Raw genomic sequence first — 15,652 nt, forward strand, 5'->3', positions numbered from 1 at the left:
GCCAGTGTCTGATAAATGCTGCCCAGTTCACAGGAAGCATACATGTATCAGCTGTCAGGTTCCCTTTAAAGTAGGTCCCACTTGTGTTGTCAAAACCGCTCTTACACATGAAGCCACAGAATTCACAAAACCCCAGAAAGCATCCTATGGTATCTGGTACCAAGACATTACTACCAATCCTTTACATATTTATTATATTGAGACTTCGGAAACTCTGAGGCAAAGTAAAAACGTTGAGCACTCAATGGTTCTTCAAAACTTTCCTGAAAAATGGTTGTAGTGGCAGAGGGCATTATTCCGCTAAAAGAGGCTACTGTTAGAGAATACATTAGTTTGCCAGCAGGGGCCTATTGCAAGCCAACATGGTACACCTGCAAAGCTTAGGCATAGGCTGAGCTTCATAAAAATCCGATCAACCCTCTTTGCCCTCATTACATTCCTGTCTGCAGTCAGGTCCTATTCAGTTGTTACTGGTCATAAACCTGATTTGCTCTGAACTCGTTTAGAGCTTGAAACATGCATGGCCAACCCAAATCCAGTCATCCAAGCTTGCATTTTCTTGAAAGTAAAATAAACATTTCCTCAGCAGAAAATTTATTGTCACCGGTCTCCGCTACAGCTGACATTTTATCACAATTAGTACCAGTTAAAGGCTAAAACTTAAGATATGGTACAAATTACAGAAATCATAGCCTTTCCTGGTACAAGGCATGTTAAAGTTCCTGCTCAGTAATAGGTCAGACAGCCTGAGAAATAAGCGCTCCCCAAAAATCACAAAACTAAAAAGTTAAAATAACGTAAGACAATACATTAAAATATATTACACAGATGTGCTGCGAGACCTGTAAGGCATGAATGCATACAGATGGAAGTAGCTGCTTTGTCCTGTAACTTATGGGTGTTATGGTCTGTGCTTTCAAAATCCATGCCAAAATCTAGATGGCAAGAAATTCCATTAAAGTATCACTGGTTACAACATCAGACATAAGTAATTTACGCTTGAGTAAAATATTTTAATGACAATTGTGAATTTAAGATGGTCAAAGTCACACGTCCCGGTCAATTCTGCAACATTAGATAACAGATTAGAGGTGTATAGTATCCGTCCAAATTTCTATTAAAACTGCTTTGAGGGAAAAACAAGTTCAGTAAGCAATAAATAAGCCAGTACACAACCATACAATAATCTGCACTACCCCAGCTTTCATTCAGTTTAAATCTACTTATTTTAAATAGTTTTCAATTTACAAATAAAATTTTCCATGTATCAAAAACCGTAAACTCCTCTGGATACAACCTGATAAAACGAAACACCAAAGATGGATGTAAGACACAAAATTGGTGCAATCTTTTCTATCGAGGAATTAAAATATTACTAAAAAAATAGAAATCGTAAGACCTGAATCAAACCATTGAAATCATAAAAATGAAACTTCACATTAGCTGAAGAAACTAAAAATTCATGTGAATACTGAGAAGTTAAAGTCTCCCAAAAAGAAGTCAAGCTGCATTACCCGTCTATACAGTAGAGTCTAAAAGTTTGATAAGTAATTTTCAAGTTTTTTTGTGTGTTCGCATACAGATGGTCCCAGTCATACACAACAACCTATGAGGAAAGGATTAAGCTTCCAGCTCAGACGTGGAAACAAAATTCAGGTCATAGGTTCTAATCTGTGTTCAAATCACATCAGTCATCTATGACCAAAATACAATGTAGAATAGAAAGTCAATAACCACTTTCACCGGCTCCTGAATACTAAAGACACACCAATTCAAAAACCGCTCAAACGGCGACATATCAAACATACAAGGTGCTGCTTCTAGCAAATGTAAAAAAATAATATTTGGGTCCATTGGCTAGCTTGTTATCTAGCATGTAAACAAAAGCTTGAGACCAGCCTTACAAGTCCAAGGGCTTGGTAGCCGGCAGGAAAGTCACTCTTGCTATTGGGTTCCTTGGCGATCCTCTGTAGCGACTATGATCCCTACCAGACAGCATGCGCATGGAGTTATTATTGGGCGTAGTAGCAGTGAGATCAGATTTCTTGCACGAGGGTCGGGATAGATCCTGATTGGTCACATCCTCCAGCACAGTTTTTTGCATGTTTGTGGTGTTATTATGAGATCTTGGCGTGTTCAGTACCGGTTTTGGAATCCTAAAGTTGCTTCGAACAGAATGAATACTAGAATGATCCACAGAAGATTTCAGTCTATTACCTTTGCTTAAAAGCATCTCAGATGACAACGATCCATCTAAGCTAATGGCTTTTACCAATGGTGAGCGAGAAGCTTTATCTTTTTTCTGGCTGTTGTCCACTTGGTTGTTTACCCCAGACATGGAATTTATGCGCCGGACAGACTGACGTACAGGTGTACGCTCCAATTTGATGGGCGACTTCAGTTTCGGGAAAGTCCCGTGATCGTTTAGGCAGAGTTTATTGAAGTGCTGTATGTGGTCAGACACCCTGCTTGTTCTCCGATGAGGTATAGGTGGGGGAACTTGACAACCCATAAATACAGATGGGATGGATGCTGCCTTTTGCAGTACAGGCTCAGATACTGCTTTTGTGTCATGTAAATTAGTAACGGGACAGACAGGCTTACTTATACTACAAAGTTCTTCCACGCTGCTTTCCGCTTTCTGCTGCGCAAACACACCGTCACCAATACACTCATTATCCTCCACGATCTTCAATAAAACGTCAGAAGATTGAGCAATGCTCTCCAAGGTACAGCCTTGCGTATTTAATTGCCTTTCACTGGTTTCTTCTTCTATACATAACACTTCTTCACATGTACTCTCGTCTTTGACAGTAATCTGCTCACTGTACAAGCTGGAATCCCGAGCTGCATTAACAAGAGGATCACAAAAAACTTCAGGATCGTTTTCTACATCTGCAGACTTAAAACATTCAACAACCATATGGAGATCGCTCCCCGATTCTGTAAATGCCTTTGTGATCATCTGTAGAGTGTTCTGTACTTTACTCTCGCCTTCCTCGCAGAGGGAGTTATTTGGGGGCTCCTCAGAACTTCCTTCAGGAGACATGAACTGTTTGGGCATGGTTGGGGGCTTCCCAGTCACAACAGGCTCAGAAGCGCAGTTTTCACCATGGAGGTACCCACTTGGCGGAGTCTTCTTGTCACACAACTCAGTAACAGGATGAGGTCCAGTCCAAGACATACGATGACTAGAGTTATCAGCTTTCTTGGGGGTTAGTAAGTTATCTTCCGATTTACTTATCTGCTTTGAGCCTGCAAAGAATAAGAAAGTAGAATACCATGAGCTATAGAGGAAAACAGATCAATTTTTTTTTTGTCTAGAATTAAAACCATTAAATTAACATTTCTAATATAACTTATAGTTTTTAAAGAGTTGTTCACATGAAGAGTGGTCATATTAGTTATATATAACAGTATATAATATTTTGTAAGAATTTCTCTTTATTTAGTAAAGTGAATTGATCTCCAGATGTCAGTTTTTGGCCTCAGAACCTCCATTTGTCTCATGCCTTACAAAAATCAATAAAAGGTTAAACTCCATTTTGTGAGGGCAATACAATTTACAAGATTGTATAAAGAAGGGTATGAAAAAAAAATCCAATAGCACATGGCTGATTAACTTGGGTGTCCTTTTTCTTTATTTATCCATTTTACTTATATAGCACCATTACTTGCACAGTGCTTTACAGACATCATCATCGTCTCCAATGGGGCTCAATCTAAATTTCCTATCATTCTATCTTTTAAGTGTGAGAAGAAACCGGAAGTGGAATTATAGTCTAGGATCCTGGCACTCAAATAGTGCTAACCTCTGAGCCGTATGCCAACCACTCAGCCACCATGCTGCCCACATCCAACATGTTGGAATATTTGTTTGCTACGATCAGAAGCATTTGTAGGCAACCTCAATACGGCCCAATTCCTACAGATCAAATAATTGGAAGATATCTGCTTTATAGACTGCTAACAGCTGAAAAGAATGGTAACAGTTATTCCACCGTTCACAATTCCTCAGCCCTTCGTGACCTACAACAGCCAGCGATCCACATCATGTTTGGTGCTGTCCAAAAAGTCATGAAGAATGCCCCAATTCTGAAATGGTGGGCGGAAATGTTCTTTATCCCCTTGTGAGGTCCATGGATATCATCCATGTCACCAAACAAAACAACAAGCTTGCGGATTCCAAATATAATTTTATGTACAGTTTATCCAAAAATTTAAGACCTTGACCCTTGGGTCAAGTCGAAGTAAAGATCTAGTAACATAAGCAGATTCTGCTTCTGTTGTACGTTACAATGATAATACCCCGTTTGCACATTTCACATTTAGTAAACAGAGCTGTTCAAAAAGGCATACGAGGCATTTTACCCAAGACTGCAATGTGATCCTTTACAAGTCAAGACCATAATGTATTTCGTTATTTAAAACAGGAATATAATGAAATAATAAGTACTCTATAGTCACGTTCACAATACTCCAAATTCACTCCCCTTTAATACTGATGCTAACCCTGGACGCGGGAGCCCATCTCTTACCTGTACTTACAAATGGACTGTCAACTGGTGAAGGAACAACGTCGGTCTTGCTCCCAGAAATATTCAGTTCTTGTGAGTTTGCAAGTCTCCAGCCAATGCTTTGGGATCGGATACTGGAAGAAAAGCCAGTGCTCTGGGAAGAAGCCTAAAAGATTAGATTTTTCAACAGTGTTAATCTAACAAAAACATGTTTCTGTACGCTGCTCTTTAAAGGGAACCTGTCACCCCCCCCCCTCAGGCGTTTGTAACTAAAAGAGCCACATTGTGCAGCACTAATGCTGCATTCTGACAAGGTGGCTCTTTTAGTTATGCTCGCTGCACACGCTGAAATAAACGTTTATAAAATGTACCCCCCACATACCATGAAACCATCCCGGGGGCGGGACTTTCCTTCCTAATCAGACTCAGCACAGCTGTCGCTCCGGGCCTGTGCGCGCCGGACGCCGCCGCCTCTTGCAGCGTTATCGTCCCCGGCGACTGTTGCGCTGCCCTTCGTCCTTACAGCGCGGGCGCCGGGGATGATAATGCAGCAAGAGGAGGCAGCGCCCAGCACATAGTTTAACTAGCAAAATCATGCCGACAGGTTCTTTTATGTTTGTTCACTTGCATTGTTCATGACACGTTTTTGATCTTTTCCTAGAGGTTTATTTTTCCATTCATCTGGAAATCATTTTTCCTGGAAATCTAGCCTAGGAATTAACAATTCTTGGGCGTTATGATTTATTTTGTAACAAAGAGAATCTGACCAATTTGTGCTGGCAGTGTCAGACTAACTGGGGATAGAACCAATCGGAAAGAGCTTACAACAATTAAAGTGATAGCTGGTGTGTACGATAACCAGCGGTAGACAACACACTGAAGAGTAATTTGGGTGCAGCTATACGGTTATACCAAAAAGGCTACAATCAGAGTGAGGTGTGCAATTGTGAATTACACCTGCAAAGTTCAAGATATCTCTATTCTCCATTAAGAACATAAGTGTTCTGAAACATTTCTACAGCCCAATACTAAAAAGGGGGGACATTTATGGCTTCTCCTCAGGATAGGCTCAAGGACTTGAATTTGTGGGGAGGCAATCATCATCTAACAATAAATTAGTAGAATGAGATGTACCCTCTTCTACTTTCATATGCCCTAAATGTCTCCAATGGGAATACTGCGCTAACAATTTTCTAGTTCATACATAAAAGACACCACATGACATAAAAGCAGCTTGATTTTATTGTTTTTACGCCTAGACCTACCACATCCTTGTTGCTTCTTCCTAGGCTGAATCTTAGACGAAGCGACCTGCGCACCATCTCTGTGCGACTTATTTTAGGAGAAAAGCAACCAGTTTTTCCTGAGTCAACTCTAAAAAAAGAAAAAAAAAAAAAATACTGTATATATTTTTGTGTCATTCTGAGAAAGTGAACAGTTATACTATTAAATTCCCCTAAATGCATTGAAAATACCTTTAAATAAGAGTACACACTAGTTAATAATAAATATATTAGTGCTTGAAATCCAATTCCTCCAAGAAGTGATTAATTTATAGAAAAAATATATTTTTTTAAACAAATACTATACCTATATTGGGAGCAGGAGTTGTAAATGGACCAAAAAACAAATTTTTTATGGGGTCTTTCCCTGAATATGACACTTACGTAAGCGGCGGAGGTTGGCACTCTAATGTCACGACAGTGGCACCCCCGCTAGTCCCTTACCTGTCTAATGACAAGTCACACTAGTCCAAAGATATATCAAATCAATCATAAAACCAAACCAGTGTAAGGGTACCATCACATTTAGCGACGCTGCAGCGATCTAGACAACGATTCCGATCGCTGCAGCGTTGCTGTGTGGTCGCTGGAGAGCTGTCACACAGACAGCTCTCCAGCGACCAACGATGCCGGTCCCCGGGTAACCAGGGTAAACATCGGTTTACTAAGCGCAGGGCCGCGCTTAGTAACCTGATGTTTACCCTGGTTACCAGCGTAAACGTAAAAAAAAAAAAAAAACACTACATACTTACATTCCGGTGTCTGTCCCCCGGCACGGTGCTTCTCTGCACTGACTGTGAGCGCCAGCCGGAAAGCACAGCGGTGACGTCACTGCTGTGCTCTGCTTTCCGGCCGGCGCTTACACAGTGCAGAGAAGCACAGCGCCAGGGGACAGACACCGGAATGCAAATATGTAGTTTTTTTTTTTACACGTTTACGCTGGTAACCAGGGTAAACATCGGGTTACTAAGCGCGGCCCTGCGCTTAGTAACCCGATGTTTACCCTGGTTACCAGCGAAGACATCGCTGAATCGGCGTCACACACGCCGATTCAGCGATATCTGCGGAAGTCCAGCGACGAAATAAAGTTCTGGACTTTCTGCTCCGACCAACGATGGCACAGCAGGATCCTGATCGCTGCTGCCTGTCAAACTGAACGATATCGCTAGCCAGGACGCTGCAACGTCACGGATCGCTAGCGATATCGTTCAGTGTGAAGGTACCTTAACTCCTGATAAATTATAGATATATGGTCTAGGACGTTACTTCAGCATAGCAAATAAGAGAGAAAAAAAAATAAATACTCATGGCATCGGATGTAACCCTATATAGAGGATTTATTATGTTTGGTAGTCTGGATGATCCTTATAACAAGGGCAGGAAACTCCCATAAACATTAGCATAAAATACATCAGATCCTCTCGTGTAAACATTAATCATTATTCCTTCATACATTTCACAAAACATGTGTTAAAGGTAGATTTAGCTGTCCACATGATGTACCTCCGTCATGAGGATGGTCCAGACTAGAAAATATAGTGAACCCTATTAGAGACCCTGCAGTTACATTTGATGCTATAAGGCTATGCGCCCACGTTGCGCTTTTTTAAGCATTTAAGTGTTTTTCCAGCCGCATCCCATTATTTTAAATGGCATTCCGCAATTGTTGTGCCCATGCTGCATTTTTTTCCGCAGCGGAAAAAAAAAAATGCAGCATGTTCATTCATTTTGTGGAAAATCGTCAATTTTGCCGCTACAGAATTGTATTTGGACAAATGAAAAAAAAATATAAAAAAATAAAAAACCCGCGAGAAAAATCGCAACGAAAGCGCTAAAAAAACCGCAAGCAGATTTCCTGGCAAGGGAGTCCGGTTTTGATGCGGGAAATTCTGCATACGTTCTGCAACGTGGGCACATAGCCTAAGTGCTTTTCTCTTATTTGCTATGCTGAAGTAACATCCTAGACCATATATCTACTGTATATTGTATGAGGGAGTTACACTGGTTTGTTCCTAGCACTGATTTATCTATGGACTGGTGCGACTTGTCATTAGACAGGTTAGGGACTACCAGGGACAGCTGACAAGCCACTGTTGTGACCTTAGGGTGTCAACCTCCACAACTGAGGTAGGTGTCATACAGGGAACGACCCAATAAAAAAAAAAAAAAAAAAAAAAGTGTTTTCAGGGGAATGTTAGTAGCCCTTGATGTCCTCATACTAGATTACCACTGTAAAATATTTTGTGAAGTGACCATATAACGTAAAAAGACATACCTCTGCACTTTCCTGTTCTCTCTTCTCTTGCTATGTTTTAAATTGCTGCTTGATGGGGAGAAAGAGCATCCCGATGCTTCGAAAGAAACACAAGGGCTTCCATCAGCCAGAGCTAAGTAGGAGAAATTGGAAAAGGTCAAACTTAAAGGGGTCATCAATATAATCTGGGTGGGGTTTGACACTAAGTGATCAGTTGTTATTGACTCCAGTGGTTGCCAGATATAACATGGAGCGGAACACAGCAGCCCTGTATATTCTGTGGCTCCTGCGGAGACGGATGCAGAGGATATCAGTATCTATGTCCCAGACAGCATATTTTATGACCTGGTGATTTTTCATTTCAGACTTCCTTTCATTCTTAGGCCATAACTTTATATTTTTGGAAACACAGCAATATGAGGGTTTGTTTTATGTGGGACAAGTTGTAGTTTTGAATGATGCCATTCACTTTAAAAACAATGTACCGTATATATACGAGAGTATAAGCCGACCCCCCTAATTTTGCAACAAAAAACTGGGAAAACTTATTGACTCGAGTATAAGCCTAGGGTGGAAAATGCAGCAGCTGCCGGTAAATGTCAAAAATAAAAATAGATACCAATAAAAGTAAAATTAATTGAGACATCAGTAGGTTAAGTGTTTTTGAATATCCATATTGAATCAGGAGCCCCATATAATGCTCCATATTGTTCATGATGGGCCCCATAAGATGCTCCATATACAAATATGCCCCATATAATGCTCCATGCAGTTATGGCCCCATATAATGCTCCATGCAGTTATGGCCCCATATAATGCTCCATGCAGTCATGGCCCCATATAATGCTCCATGCAGTTATGGCCCCATATAATGCTCCATGCAGTTATGGCCCCATATAATGCTCCATACAGTTATGGCCCCATATAATGCTCCATACAGTTATGGCCCCATATAATGCTCCATGCAGTTATGGCCCCATAGATGCTCCATATAATGCTCCATGCAGTTCTTTACGGCCCCATATAATGCTCCATATAGCATTGTGCCACATGTAATGCTGCTGCACTAAAAAAAAAAAAAGAAAAAAAAAAAAAAAAAGACATACTCACCCCTCGTCGCTGCTCCTCAGCGTTCCGTCTCTCCGCACTGACTGTTCAGGCAGAGGGCGGCGCGCACACTAATACGTCATTGCGCCCTCTGACCTGAACAGTCACTGCAGAGGACGCGGAAGACGGAGCGTCGGTGGAACGCGGAAAGGTGAATATGACATACTCACCTGCTGCCGGCGCTCCTGACGTGATCCCCGCATGTCCCATGGTCTTCGGGAGCGGCAGCTTCTTCCTGTAGTGAGCGGTCACATGGTTCCGCTCATTACAGTAATGAATATGCGGCTCCACCCCTATGGGAGTGGAGTCCATATTCATTACTTTAATGAGCGGTACCAGTGACAGCTGAACAGGGGAAGAAGCTGCAGCGCCTAAAGACCGTGGGACATGCGGGGACCGCGTCAGGAGCGCCGAGAAAAGGTGAGTATTTGACAGGCGTCGCTCCCCCTCACCCGCCGACCCCCCCCCCCCTTTCCATGACTCGAGTATAAGCCGAGAGGGGCACTTTCAGCCCATTTTTTCGGGCTGAAAATCTCGGCTTATACTCGAGTATATACGGTACTGCAAACTGGTGGGTTAGGGCAGGGGTGTCAAACTGCATTCCTCGAGGGCTGCAAACAGGTCATGTTTTCAGGATTTCCTTGCATTGCACAGGTGATAATTTAATCACCTGCAGAGAATGATTCCAGCACCTTGTGCAATGCTAAGGAAATCTTGAAAACACGCATGGTTTGAGGCCCTCGAGGAATGCAGTTTGACACCCCTGGTTAGGGTGAAATTAGGAGTGGGGTGAAATGTGGAGAAACAAAAACTTGCCATTGTGTTGTAATTACGGCATTTATCATGCAGTAAAAATAACCTGCCACTGCTTTTCTTCAGGTCCGTATAATTACGGTGATGCCAAACTTACAAGACAAACTTTGTATTTTTTTTTTTTTTTTAGCGAGGGTGCAGGGATCACAAAACTTAATTTTTCTATTTCAATATTTTTGTTTCCTGCCATTCACCCATACAGTGTACAAGTGATATTTTGTTAGATCAGACTTTTACAGATAAGAAAATACCAAATATCTGAATTTATATATTTTTTTAACTGGGTAAAGGTGACAGATTTAAACATATTTTTAAATAAATATTATACATTTATTTCTTAACTTTGTCAGAGTGCCAAAATCCAAATAGAGAGGACGATTATGGGAGAGATCATTATAATTTTCCAGATAGTGTTATGAGTAGTCATTTAATATAAATTCTATTGTCTTTTGATTGTAACACTGCAGATAATAAATGCCAGTAACTATTTGTTCTTAGTATTCTATCTTTACTACATGTGTGTAAATCACTTCTTCCATCTGTATTCACCCTATATTATCTCAATACTAGTGTTACAGGCAGTGTATGCCTTGTGTCTACTTCAACCTGTGGCTTTGCCCTTTATTCTGTGACTCCCTTTTTACATAGCTGCTAACGGGATATTCTAATAAAGATGTAAGTTTTTTTGTTTTTTAAAATACCTGATGAACCCCGAAGCACGAGCATATCATGAACTAAAAATAAAGATTAAATAACAACCATAAGACAGATTTCATGAACCAAGGTATAATTGTAATCAGCATGTAGTAAGTTCTTCTGATTCAATATGTCTCTTTCCTCATGTGCAGGCTTTGCAAGATCTTTGTTATACATGGTTACGTCCATTGATGAAGTGACAGTTAGCTAGTTAAGGTCCTGCAATAGTAATTATTATTACTACAACACCTATTACACACTTGGGATAGGATCTTGGAGATGGGAATACCTCTTTAACAGCTACATAACATGGTCATCTGCCAGCAACAAAGTCAGGGAGCTGACAAATGACATACCATCCTGTCATATGTTGATAAGAGATATTTTTAAAATGCCGACCTCTTAATGGAGGGATTTTAAATTTTGTTACTGCTAATTGCTTAGGGGTGTCGGGTCTCCTAGGCAAGAAGTGCAATGGTTACAAGTTCTTTTGTGTAGTATTTTTAAAGCGCTGACACAAAGCTGGCCACCAGATCACTGGTTCAGGGCAGCTTGAATACCTCTGTGTTGCAAACACAAAGCTGCCTCTGTTGGTAGCATCAGAGAGTGAACAGTTCAGGCCGGTGGCACCACCATGCCCATGGTCCAACCTGTCAATCAGAAAGGCACCTCTGTAAGCAGAGAGCCAGAAGGTAGTTGAGCGATGCACTCAAAGACCTATATCGAGACAGCTCCTTTAAAATCCAATATAAAAATATTAATAATCTAGATACACAACTTTAATGGTCACACTATCATAAATTTAGGACTCCTAGGGCATTTTTGGGCAGACTAAGCCCAAACCAGTTAAATCACTTCTTCCATGTCTTAACCTGCACTCCGGTTAATACTCACCAGAGCCTGGAGTTGACCCTCCACTGAAAAGCATGCTCGGCAGCAGTTCAGAAGTCAGGTTCTGCTTAATGGATTTCCTCTTCTTACTAGAAATTCCCTGTGCAGAATCCAACGGCAGTTTCCTTTTGGCACTTGGTGTAAGAATTAATGGAGTTACCATGGAACTGAGAACTGGAAGGAAAAGAGTTACAGGGGTCTTTGGTTATCCAATATGAAGGTTTGGGAACATTACAGAAACATTAGATATTAGCAGTTAGTAAGAAGCGGTCCTCATTCCAGATCATTTGACAAGCGGTTAGCAAGTAAATAAAAGTATTTTCTATGCATTGAGTTCAAGCTGTAAGCAAAACGCGCTCGTTCTATCACCATGCATTCAGGGAAGCTTCTCTTGAAAAGGTTTCAGGTACACAGAAACTGGCTTATAGTCATGATTGATGCCATCACTCCTCATACGTGCGGCATGTGAAGTTCAGCCAAACATGCACTACTGTCAGCCAGCGTTTTACGGAATATGTGATGCATTTGAAACCCTTTACGTTTTAAAGAGAGTTATACAATGCCACGCAGCCATCCTACTAAGTATTAGTTACCAGTTACATACCAGTCCTGCCTGTCTGAGGAGTAGAGGAAGGTGTTCTATTAGTTTTAAGTTTATTCAATGCGCCACTAACAAGATCTGAAATGCAAGATATAAAGTATTCTTCCATAAATGCGAGTGCTTCACAGAATGGGTTTCTGCTCGTTTAAAGGGCTTGTTTGTGACAAAAATACTGACTATTCTGAACAAAAAAAAAAATTATACATGAAGCGGTTATATAATTTCATGAGAAAAAAGCACAATGGTAGAGCATTTTTTACTTAACACATTGGTAGGGCATTGAATGCAATTATTTTGCACTCTCTCATTGCTTTCTATGGGTGAAAAAAAAATGCTGCAAAAACGCTGAAAGTAGTAGTAACATGCTGCAGTTTTCCAGTTCAGTAAGGAAAATAAAACAAGCATGTACAGTTAGGGCCAGAAAAATTTGGACAGTGACACAATTTTCGCGAGTTGGGCTCTGCATGCCACCACATTGGATTTGAAATGAAACCTCTACAACAAAATTCAAGTGCAGATTGTAACGTTTAATTTGAAGGGTTGAACAAAAATATCTGATAGAAAATGTAGGAATTGTACACATTTCTTTACAAACACTCCACATTTTAGGAGGTCAAAAGTAATTGGACAAATAAACATAACCCAAACAAAATATTTTTATTTTCAATATTTTGTTGCAAATCCTTTGGAGGCAATCACTGCCTTAAGTCTGGAACCCATGGACATCACCAAACGCTGGGTTTCCTCCTTCTTAATGCTTTGCCAGGCCTTTACAGCCGCAGCCTTCAGGTCTTGCTTGTTTGTGGGTCTTTCCGTCTTAAGTCTGGATTTGAGCAAGTGAAATGCATGCTCAATTGGGTTTAGATCTGGAGATTGACTTGGCCATTGCAGAATGCTCCACTTTTTGGCACTCATGAACTCCTGGGTAGCTTTGGGTGTATGCTTGGGGTCATTGTCCATCTGTACTATGAAGCGCCGTCCAATCAACTTTGCAGCATTTGGCTGAATCTGGGCTGAAAGTATATCCCGGTACACTTCAGAATTCATCCGGCTACTCTTGTCTGCTCTTATGTCATCAATAAACACAAGTGACTCAGTGCCATTGAAAGCCATGCATGCCCATGCCATCACGTTGCCTCCACCATGTTTTACAGAGGATGTGGTGTGCCTTGGATCATGTGCCGTTCCCTTTCTTCTCCAAACTTTTTTCTTCCCATCATTCTGGTACAGGTTGATCTTTGTCTCATCTGTCCATAGAATACTTTTCCAGAACTGAGCTGGCTTCTTGAGGTGTTTTTCTGCAAATTTAACTCTGGCCTGTCTATTTTTGGTATTGATGAATGGTTTGCATCTAGATGTGAACCCTTTGTATTTACGGTCATGGAGTTTTCTCTTTACTGTTGACTTAGAAACAGATACACCTACTTCACTAAGAGTGTTCTGGACTTCAGTTGATGTTGTGAACGGGTTCTTCTTCACCAAATTAAGTATGCGGTGATCATCCACCACTGTTGTCATCCGTGGACGCCCAGGCCTTTTTGAATTCCCAAGCTCACCAGTCAATTCCTTTTTTCTCAGAATGTACCCAACTGTTGATTTTGCTACTCCAAGCATGTCTGCTATCTCTCTGATGGATTTTTTCTTTTTTTTCAGCCTCAGGATGTTCTGCTTCACCTCAATTGAGAGTTCCTTTGACCGCATGTTGTCTGCTCACAGCAACAGCTTCCAAATGCAAAACCACACACCTGGAATCCACCCCTGACCTTTTAACTACTTCATTGATTACAGGTTAACGAGGGAGACGCCTTCAGAGTTAATTGCAGCCCTTAGAGTCCATTGTCCAATTACTTTTGGTCCCTTGAAAAAGAGGACGCTATGCATTACAGAGCTATGATTCCTAAACCCTTTCTCCGATTTGGATGTGGAAACTATCATATTGCAGCTGGGAGTGTGCACTTTCAGCCCATATTATATATATATAATTGTATTTCTGAACATGTTTTTGTAAACAGCTAAAATAACAAAACTTGTGTCACTGTCCAAATATTTCTGGCCCTAACTGTACATGAGATTTCTGAACTCTAATAGCTGTTGCTGTTACTGTAAAAAGCAATAACACAACGTGTGAACATAAACATAGCCTTAGACAGTATTGATAAAGTTGCTTCCATTCTTCCTAATTTTTCAAGCTATTTGGTTTCTGCCAGTAAATGAGAGTGCTGTTCATATTCAGAGGCTGCAAACCTATCAATTCTTTGTAACTGGCATGCTTATGCAATATAAAATCTACTAGAATTAAGAGTAAAGAGCTTTTTAATCAGGAGCTGCATGTTACTGGCAAAAAAACAACAACATTTACACCAGCACATGACACAATATAATCTGTACACAAAGCAATTACGTTTTATACATGGCTTTAGGAAAAGAAATTAAGAAAACAAACACACATTTTGATATTGATTCAATGACTTTCATGGCATACAACATTTCCTCTGCATAGATTACCTCCAACACTTCTCCGCCTCCTCCTTTTCCTCTCTCCAGGAGACTCTACATCTTCTTCAGATACCTCCAGTCCAGGAGTATCAGCTCCCATATCCACTCCCAACATGCCTGGAATCTTTTCAAGAAGGAAATCAGGAACACATCCTAGAAAAAAAAAAGGCAATCTATGAACAAATCCCAAGTACGATACAAAGGAGCATTCTAGCACTGTACAAGTCAGAATGATAAGAACACAAAATACCAAATCACACACAAAGTTCTGGTTTGCAAGACAAAAAATACTGAAAACACCATAATAGAGTGGAGCAAGGGTGGGGAATTAATTTTCCAGAGGGGCCCACATGAGAATGACTGTTGTGGAGGGCAGAACCAACAGGCTGAAATTAGTTATGCACAATTTTAATATAAAATAATTTTAATTGTAGTTATCACTAACAGGGGTTGTTCACTACTTAAGCCTATACTCACTTCCTGCGGTGTCTGCACTCGCGGTCCAGGGGCTGTGATGCGGTGGAATGACATGTGAACCTGGCGCCCAATCAGCGCTGGCGCTACCGTCTCCTCTTTTGGACAAATTGAACATGAAGAGGAAGTACGGGATGAGCTGCAGCCACTTCATATTCGATTTGTCGGAATCTGCAGACAGTGTCACCAGCGCTTATTAGACTGACGTCACGTATCGCAATACAGAATTACAGCCCCAGGGAGACCAAGTGCAGACACCGTGGGAATGGCACCGGCATGGGAGAGGTGTTTAGGATGAGCATAGCAATAACAGTGGGTGGCAGAGGGTTTGGTGCGACCCGCGAGCCACTGTTTTCAGCCCCTTGGCTCTCTCTGTCCACAGGCCGGACTAGAACAGCAAGAGGGCAGATGTGGCCCACAGGCCGCACTTTGCCCTTCTGCTGTAGAGAGAAGACTAATGTTAGCAATGTGCTGCAGATAAGCTTAAAGTTTATTTTACATGAGTGAAGAGAGATTAAAA

General features: G+C 41.1%; 1 protein-coding gene across 5 annotated transcripts in view; it reads right to left on the minus strand.

Annotated features, from left to right (window-relative positions):
* Positions 1 to 577: 577 nt before the first annotated feature.
* The window catches only part of ARHGAP11A (Rho GTPase activating protein 11A), a 32,064-nt gene continuing 16,989 nt past the window's right edge, over positions 578 to 15,652 (minus strand). Inside the window, exons 6-12 of one of the 5 annotated variants that reach the window (XM_069732450.1) lie at positions 14,668 to 14,811; positions 12,166 to 12,240; positions 11,565 to 11,735; positions 8,076 to 8,187; positions 5,783 to 5,891; positions 4,539 to 4,671; positions 578 to 3,255 (exon numbers count right to left, since the gene is read on the minus strand). In XM_069732450.1, the coding sequence (XP_069588551.1) occupies positions 1,901 to 3,255; positions 4,539 to 4,671; positions 5,783 to 5,891; positions 8,076 to 8,187; positions 11,565 to 11,735; positions 12,166 to 12,240; positions 14,668 to 14,811 (2,099 nt within the window). In that variant the 3' untranslated portion in view covers positions 578 to 1,900. Of the gene's footprint in view, positions 3,256 to 4,538; positions 4,684 to 5,782; positions 5,892 to 8,075; positions 8,188 to 11,564; positions 11,736 to 12,165; positions 12,241 to 14,667; positions 14,812 to 15,652 lie in introns of all 5 variants that reach the window. The other 4 variants (XM_069732447.1, XM_069732463.1, XM_069732455.1 and 1 more) reach the window with 4 other exon arrangements.

Source organism: Ranitomeya imitator, chromosome 1 (genome assembly GCF_032444005.1).
Source record: "Ranitomeya imitator isolate aRanImi1 chromosome 1, aRanImi1.pri, whole genome shotgun sequence".
NCBI lineage: Eukaryota > Metazoa > Chordata > Amphibia > Anura > Dendrobatidae > Ranitomeya > Ranitomeya imitator.